Source organism: Sinohyriopsis cumingii, chromosome 16 (assembly GCF_028554795.1).
Source record: "Sinohyriopsis cumingii isolate HCF-2022 chromosome 16, ASM2855479v2, whole genome shotgun sequence".
Lineage (NCBI taxonomy): Eukaryota > Metazoa > Mollusca > Bivalvia > Unionida > Unionidae > Sinohyriopsis > Sinohyriopsis cumingii.
Window position 1 is genome coordinate 80,180,869 of NC_142976.1, and position 9,084 is coordinate 80,189,952.

A 9,084-nucleotide genomic window follows, 5' to 3' on the forward strand; every position below is an offset into this window, starting at 1 on the left:
AACACGTATTGATGGCAAAAGGAAAAGATCAATGAGTAAAATGCTGCAATGGCGACAGACATAATTGTGATTGAGATTTTTTCCATTTGCTTTGTATTTATACACAGTAGTCGGTACCTCAAAGGTTATCAGTCTTCTATGAAGGTTCAGCAAAACTACCGTATTGGTATATGTAAAAAAAAAAACAACAGAAGGATTAGCCAATCAATTAATTGTATCTGTTCTATTCGCGTCTTCAAAAGTCGGCCAGTTGTAGGTATAGTTCGGTAGCATGATTGACTGCATCACAGCATACAGTACTCAGCCAAGATGTCAGCATAAGCAGATTATGATGTAACAATGCACTGTAAAGATGGGTTTGTCAATACGAACAAAGGATCGTTTGTGTAACAGATTGATTCCAATGCATTGCTTAGTCAAGTCTGTGACTTCCTTTCATTCTCCCTTTTAATTTATCCAGTCCAAATCCATGATTGTATGTACAAATTAAATAACCAAAAAGTCTGTCGCCCAAAAAAATCGCCAGATGGGATATTTTTTTCGCCAATAAGGAAAAAAAATCGCAATTTGCGACATTGGCAAAGCCCAGGACGATCCCTGAATGTCATCAGTGGTCACCAGACAGTGATCTTGCTGAAGAAACTTAAAATTCTGTAACGTTTTTTTATTTAAAAAGTCTTTAATGATAGCGTACAGATTGATTAATTCTCATTACAGCACTGCAGTCAGAATCTCAATCTGATTTATGTTCAAAGCTTGCTGTTTTATTAAAGCAAGAAATGAATACATATTATAGCCCAAAAAATGCACTTGTTTGTTTCCAATCTCCTCAAAGAACGTACAATTTATGCCAATAAAAGAACAAAGTTCCTATAACCCTATATATCTACACCTTGGCATATCAAGCAAATATTTCAGACCTTCGGGTCTGTGAACTTCAATGGATGCGGCATCAAGCCACCACATCCAATCAAAATGAAGTTATTCAGATATTAACACTGTTCCTACATGATCGAGACAAGGGGAGCACAAAACTCAAATGGACTGATAAATAAGCACTTTTCCAGTGCCAGTCCATGTTTGCACAAATACCTTTCACTCAAATAGACCTGTAATGGCTTCCCCCAGTATACATTCATACTTTTGATGTTAAACTTACAAAGTATCCTTTTTAGATCCACTGCCACCACCGTTTTCAGCCAATGTACAATGCACCATGCTATTGGTTACTTTGAATTACAAACAAAGGGAGGCAACATATGAAATCCAATCAATGTTGCTAGGACAAAGCACTAATTTAGCTGTTCAATCCACTAAGGTTTAGATAGGGTTATCACAACCTTGGCTAATGAAGATGATAAAAGAATGGAGTGGTGTAGAGGCCAACCTACTAAGTAAAATTGTAAATCTACTGGTTTGAAATCGTAGTTCTGTCACATTTATGCAAGTTTAAATCATTCTGAACAGTTTTGGACTGATGCCTCATGTAGTGACCGTTCACTTTGTGGATAGTCTTTTCAAATGTGGGTATACGGCAGCTGCATAACAGTCATTCTAAAAGTTGGAACATGGTGGACAAATGAATATACACATCCATAAATAACAAAATAACAACTGATATTAACAAGCATACATGCATGTAGTCATCCATGCAAGTATACAAACAGAAAAACAAAAAATACCTAAATAGCTTAAAAACAAGAATTTTAAATTAGTATGTGCTATAAAGGTATATTGTTAAAATTATATTTCTAATCTCAAAATTACATGCAGATAAAATGGTAAACAAATAACTAAATCAAACTAGTCCCCACAGATGACAGTAAGTCTGAATTTGTCAGCTTCACAAATGTTCCAAAGCTACATGTATGCACTATATTAATTACAAACATTGGAAGACATATTTCGATAATCAAGTTCAGTCCCTGGAATTTCAAGATAATAAACAAGGGGTCGGGTCTCTGGTAGACGGGTGGTCTAAGGCGACTGCGTGGACAGATACTGACGTCTCAACTCCGTTCACGTGGGTTCGACCTCGAGTCTCGGGCTATGTCAACGTGAGTAGAAAGCTTGTCAGCGGCAGTAGGCCCCAGCTTCCCGTAGGTTGGCGGGATTTTCTGATTTGGTCAGTTTGAAGAAGAAGAAAAAACGCAGTAAATTTTCTATTTCTCTATATTTTCTGCACTGGAAAAAAAAAAAAAAAACGCAGTACCTTTTCTGCATCTCTGTTGCCAAAGGGAATCTAATCTGGCCAAATCACGTAGACAAATGCATGTCTGACACACTCTGGCTAGATCTCGTGCCGGCAGGTAGGACAGCAGAGTTGTCAACAACTCCGGGGGAAGGTCCAAAAGATGCATCAGCTGTAATATTTACCTAGTTGGTAAACCCTTAACCGCTGTTAACGGTGCAAAAGTAAAATCTTACCATCTGTTATTACATACCATTCCTTGTCTTTGAATTTATTTCTCTCACTAGTACCTCTTCTATTTTTGTGCTAATTTTTATATTTTATAAATAATTGTCGGGGTTTATATTGTATCTATAAGCGCTTGTATGAGTCTTTTTTTTTTTTTTTTTTTTATTCTTATGTTTAAAATGGAACTATAATGTCCTAAGACAAGAGAAATAACTCTTATATTGGCAAATTATCAGTCTCCAATGAATTATGTACCTTCTTTACCAGACTACATACAATAAAAGAATCAAATCAATAATGCAAATCCGAGTTTCATGATGAAAGTAACTGATCTGAAGAAGAAAAAAACTATTAGCATATTGTAATTTACAGTTTTTTATTGTTATAATTTCTATCCATTTCCAGTTTTCTAAACTTGACATTGTTGAAAATAAGAAGAAAAATGCGAGAAAAGTATAACAGACATTTCTCTATTGTGTATGTTTCAAGTGCAAATAACTTCATTTTATACCTGCCACTCTCTCGACAATACATAATACCTATAGCGCGCACCCATAAGGACCATATAGGTATCATTATTGTATATTTCAAGATTGGTTGCATAACGGAAACATTTAAATCGCAAACACCAAACCAGTCCTTCTGAATAATTCTCATGTTTTGAGTCTCCACACAACAGTATTCATTTGTAGCATATCCCACATAAGCCCCGCACCCACACACCCATGATGAAAAGTGAGCCATTTTAAAAATGCACATTGCTTTTTTTTTCGACACATGAACCAGTGTTATGCTGAAAGATGGGAACACAAACGTGCCATAATTATTCTTGAGATGTCATTAATACATTTCACAGTTTGAACAGGCATAGACCAGTTCATGCTTGCCCTTCAGTTCATTACAAATGGAAGAAAAGAAACATTTATTTGTTCATTATTTATTTTCTTTCAGATAAAGCAACATCTTTAAATTCAATTTGACTTCACTCCTATGTTCTAAGACTTTAAACTTCTACATAATAAGGTCATTGCACACAATACTGTCACGAGACATATTTTGCAAGCAAAAACAAACTAAGTATACTTATCTTATTTTCGTGCATAACATCAATATTAAGGAGCCGTTTGCGTGAGAATATCATACACGATCACAAGAAAATATAAAAAAAGTGTTCCATTTATTCGTGTATGTTCTGAGGTGTCGCTCTACAGTTTCGTATTTTGCATAAGGTTATGTTTTCTCAAGAAAAAGAATTTCCGAGGTTTTATTCGCTATTCTCCATTGGGCATGTTGCAAATGGAAACAACTGAACGTTACATCTCCCATTTTCAAAGGTACGTATTATCTGTAGGGCGCAACCAAATGTGACCCATGTGTGTGTGTATATATATATATATATATATATATATATATATATATATATATATATATATATATATATATATATATATATATATATATATATATATATATATAAGTTACATGTGACGAATCCGTATACAGTACAATCGCGTTCGTTGCATAGGAACTGTAAACACCGAATTCATCCATAATTACTCTGAAAATGGGCCGTTTTGGAGTCTGTTTTAGTGGCTTTTGAAAATCGTAAGGTATCAAAATATATTTTAAACAAATGTTAATATTACTATCGCATTTCTTTGTGTGGACGCAAAAGATGTTGAAATTTTTTTGTAAAAATGTTGACTATACAAAGTAATGTCACACGATTGTCCAAGGGCGATGACGTCATTAGCATTATAGTTGTAAAAATAATATACTTTTGGTTGCATTATCTTAAACGTCATTAAGTAGGAAATGACATAGAGCATAATGATATTCAGGAAACCGAATAAAGTGAATCAAAACCAAAGCAAGGGCCCGAGGGCAAAGAAGATTCATTCTTATAAGGGCTCGGGCTGGTTGGGGAGGATTGGATGGTAAGAGTGTCGTAAATTTCGCTATGTATTGGTTAGAAGAGGAGAAAGGAAACTATCTTGAAATGTCATACCTATGTTATAAACGAAAGAGCGTGCCATATACACTTTGTACGCTATTGCATAAACAAAGAGATGTCTTACACATTGTAAAATGATATATCAGCTATATGTTTACGTTCTCATTTACATTATGCATGAAATCTAATGATCTTAAGTCATCTAAATTTCGACATTAAGTTCTAAAGATATTTTACAAAGAAAGGCACGATAGATTAGAGCTATAAAATCAATCTAAGATATTAGGAGGGGGCCTGGAATCAGGGCCGGTCTTAGGCCGATTGGATCGATTTGGCCCATTCAGGCCCCGCGCTCACAGGGACCTTGCGAGTTAGTAATTTTTTTTAAAGAGAGAAAGAGAGAGAATGAGAGAGAGAAAGTAATTTTAAAGCGATAGAAGAAAAATTTAAGTTCATTATCTTATAAAACTTGTTTAAAAGTTTATTTCCAAAAGCCGTGCTCACAGGGGCCCCTCGCGTAAAGCCAGAGGACTTTTCCAAAATGATTCAAAATGGGCCCCGCGTTTGCTAAGGCCGTTACTGCCAGGAATTAAGTTTTAAAAGGGGGTTTATAATGTCTTGTTATCACACACACACACACAGAGTTTACACCCATCACACACAGAGTTTACACCCATTTGAAGCATATATTATTAACTTTGTGACTTAAGCTATCTCAGAATACATTACAGAGTATTTGGAATATTAAACCCGGTTTCCTTTCAATTTGTTCAGAATTCTGCTACAGTCAAAATGATATATTGTTTGGTAAAATACCAACTATGGTTAACCGATTACCTTACACTTCACAACTTACGAATCAAATAAGATATTTTTTTTGAAGATACGAAGGTGTTTATATATATAAATATATACTAAAGAAATATAGACATATCAATCCTTATGTATGTTATTTAGACCTGTATTTCCGTATTAAGGCTATTTCATTCTTTCTGCTCTTTTACCTCTCTCATAAAAATAAAAATTTGAACTATTAATTGTTCATAATCAGTTTTCCACCTGAATCATTCAAAATTGTCAGTGACTGATCTTACATGACATGTTGCTGTATGATATTATATTTGATATACCTGTTACACTCAAAGACAAAATGTACTTTTTAAGGAAAAAAAACTCTTAATTACCTAGTTCTATAAAATTGTTTCAGTAACCATTTTAACGATCGGATTCCGGCTCATTTGTGAATACGAGGGAGAAATCATTAATTAGTGTCGACTGCAAGCCGAAATCAAGTGACAATCAAAATTTGAGTGCAGTCTGTTCCCGAAATAGACTGCAAGCTTGGTAGCACACAAAAATCAAGTATGAATGTTACAATATTTAATATTTCCTGATATCTGCATTAAAGCCCACCTGACATCTAGCATCAAGACCAAAGCTTCCTCTGGTTGATGACTTACGTGACTCTAAAGGGGAGTGGACTTGAAGAAAGATGGTAGAATAATCTAAATGAAACATGTTTCTCCAATATTAACTTTAACTGTACACTTAGGGATATCTGAAACAGTGAACTTAGCATATCGGCAAAAATCCAAGCACAGGTTACGTAAAGATGGCCAATGTTCCGTGGAACTCTTATTTTTGTATTCTATGAAGTCTCAGAAAAAAGCGACATGAAAATTGAAAAGGTTAGTTTTAACTTCCATGATTTTAGCACCATTGGTATATTTATTATTATTATTATTATTATTATTATTATTATACACTGATGTAACTGACGTCAAGAGAGTGGTCTCTGTGTATGTTTTTATGATTCTTTAGTTTAGAAGTTTATTTTTTCCGGCTAAAACAAAACCCGAACGAATATCGGACTGATTTAATACCAATTAACACATGACATAACTCCACGAGATACTGGTACCAATGGTCCCCTTTTCTGTTGTACTCGAACAGCTCAAAATAATCTGCATAGTATTTCTTCTGAATTTCCTTTTGTTATTATGTCACTGAAAAATGTATATTAAGATCTGAAGTGTTATCTAAAACATCATCGTGATTTCCTTTTGAAAATCACAATATCTAAGGGAGATACGCACAAGCAGGCAAACGATAAAAAAGGGATTTAAACACACTAGGATTTAATTTATATTAGAGTTTCCTTCCAAGATAAAATACAGTTGATATGAAAGGCCAGTGAAACAGTTTTAGTAAGACCATCTAGATTGTTACTGTTTTGGGTAATACACATTATATAAAATTAGGACTGAATATGATACTAGGCTATAAGCATGGGACGATAGAAATGAAATGAAGTCATAAATTGGTAACAACTTAAAATTTTACTCCCAAAATCAAATTCTGGAATAATGATGAGAATTACAAACATAGAAGTCAAATGCTTCTTGTTATGCCATTTGGTTTGGCCAGAAGCTCTTCAACATTTTAAAGATTAATGAAGATCTATATTAAAGGTAGTGCATTGTAAAGAATACCTGATTTACATGGACGACATTCTTGTACCATTTCCTACTTTCAGAATCTGGATTGCTTGGAACATATTTTAAAAAGACTTCTGGGGTCAAATCTGAAGTTGAAACGATCAAATTGTAATTTTTTTTCCAGCGTAGTGAAAATCTTTGGGTCATTTTGTGTCTTAAGATGGGGTGCATTCTGACTCGGACAACATTGCAGCTGATCTACCAAATCATCCTAAGCAAGTTCGTACCTAGTTAGGCAAACACACAGTTGGAGCAGTACCTTCCAAAGAGCAAAATGGAGTCGAAAGGGTAATTGCTTACATGATCAAAGCCATGAATAAGCATGAAATTGTTACAGTGTGACCAGAATGGAATTGCTTGATGTGGTTTCTGTACTTCAGAAATGTCATCATTATCTTTATGGGCAGGGGTGTGTGCGAGGCCTGGGCCTCACTTCCCGCTTGCCAAAGGAAAGTGAAGCGTCTCTCATAGCCTCTCCTTTCCAGGTGTAGTGATCGCCGCAGGACCACTGACTCGCTCTGCTGAGCAGGAGGTTACTTGCATATGGCCTCTCCTACACTACTATGTTGTGTTTTCACAGAGCTTTCTGTGTGGCGTGACCGAGTACCCGGCGGTATAACTGGGTGGGTAGACTAGGCTCGTTAGCCTTAGCAGGCAACCAGTCTAAGAGAAGGGAAATTCTGACTCCAAACCCGGGCAGATGAAGCTCGTTAGCCTTGTCAGGCAGTTCGTCTAGAAGAAGGAAACTCTGATTCAAAACCCTCCAAGTCCCATCCATTGGATGATGGCTCCACTGCCTTGTGGATATCTTCGGGGGAAGGAAAGGCTACGGGAGTAAACCCAGACAGAAAATCCGGTGTGATCTTCTCTCTCAAGGCGGCTGGGTGTCTACTACTTCCTTCCGGCAGCTCCTGTATCCAAACTGGTGCCAAATGTTATGCTCAGCATTCCTTTGGACCCCACCAGCAAGGACGAGAGGGGGATCTTGACGTCTGGACAGCCCAGGATCTCCATACTCCACGCCCAGGCTTGAGCTCTGGAGAGGTCACTCCAGTCTCGCTACTGAGTGAGGAAACAACATGGAAGCTGACAGTTTACGGGTTATAGTCCCACCCGATTGGCGTAGGGAAGGGGCGCCACGGGTCACCTTTGACGGTGGGAGGGATCATCATGTCCCACTGGCCGAATACCGCCCGCCAATAAAGAAGACTCCAGCTCTTCGATTTGCAAGCTGGAATGTGCGAACCATGTGCACAGGCATCTCCGACGACCTCAGGGAAGTGGACGACACCAGAAAGACGGCCATCATCGATAGAGAACTCACCAGACTAAATATCAGCATAGCTGCCCTCCAGGAAACCAGGCTCGCCTCTAGTGGATCCCTCAGAGAGGAAAACTACACCTTCTTCTGGAAGGGTCGAGAACCTGAGGAGCCCCGCCAGCACGGAGCGGGCTTCGCCATCAGAAACAATCTCCTGGCCTCGGTTGAACCTCCCACAGGGGGCACTGAGCATCTCTTGTCCATCCGCCTCACCACTGCTGAAGGTCCTGTCAACATCATCAGTGTCTACGCCCCCACCCTCACGTCTTCCGAAGACACAAAGGATCAGTTCTATGGGCAGCTGGACGAACAGATCAAAGGATGCCCAAAACACGAACCACTATTCCTCCTTGGCGACTATAATGCCAGAGTAGGGGCGGACCACGAGTCATGGCCTACCTGCTCGGATATCATGGAACTGGAAAGACCAGCGAAAACGGTCAAAGACTGCTGAAGCTGTGCACCTACCATGGCCTGTGCGTCACAAACACCTTCTTCAAGTGTAAGCCACAACACAAAGTGTCATAGAAACACACCAGGTCTCATCGCTGGCACCAACTCGACTTGGTCATCACCAGGCGCTCTGCCATTAACAGCGTCTTCTTCACCAGAACCTACCACAGTGCAGACTGCGACTCCGACCATGCCCTCGTGAGCAGCATGGTGCGACTACAGCCACACACACTACACCGCTCAAAACCAAAAAGACGCCCTCGCATAAACACTGCGCAGATGTCGGTCCCCTCCAAGGTGGAGGAGTATATGTCCGCCCTGGACAAGGCTCTCCAGGACCTGTCAGAGCACGATGCTACAGCAAAGTGGAACGCCATGAAGGGTGCCATCTACAGTACAGCCATGTCAACGTTTGGCAAGAAGAAACGACCCAGCCAGG

The 9,084-nt window shown here is 38.4% G+C and overlaps 1 protein-coding gene across 1 annotated transcript in view; it reads right to left on the reverse strand.

Moving 5' to 3' along the window:
- Positions 1-2,418, reverse strand: part of LOC149780876 (F-box only protein 31-like) — a 35,323-nt gene extending 32,905 nt beyond the window's left edge. The window contains exon 1 of the mRNA XM_089937973.1: positions 2,213-2,418. Within this exon, the coding sequence (XP_089794099.1) occupies positions 2,213-2,360 (148 nt within the window). The 5' untranslated portion in view covers positions 2,361-2,418. The remainder of the gene's footprint in view (positions 1-2,212) is intronic.
- Positions 2,419-9,084: the final 6,666 nt, after the last annotated feature.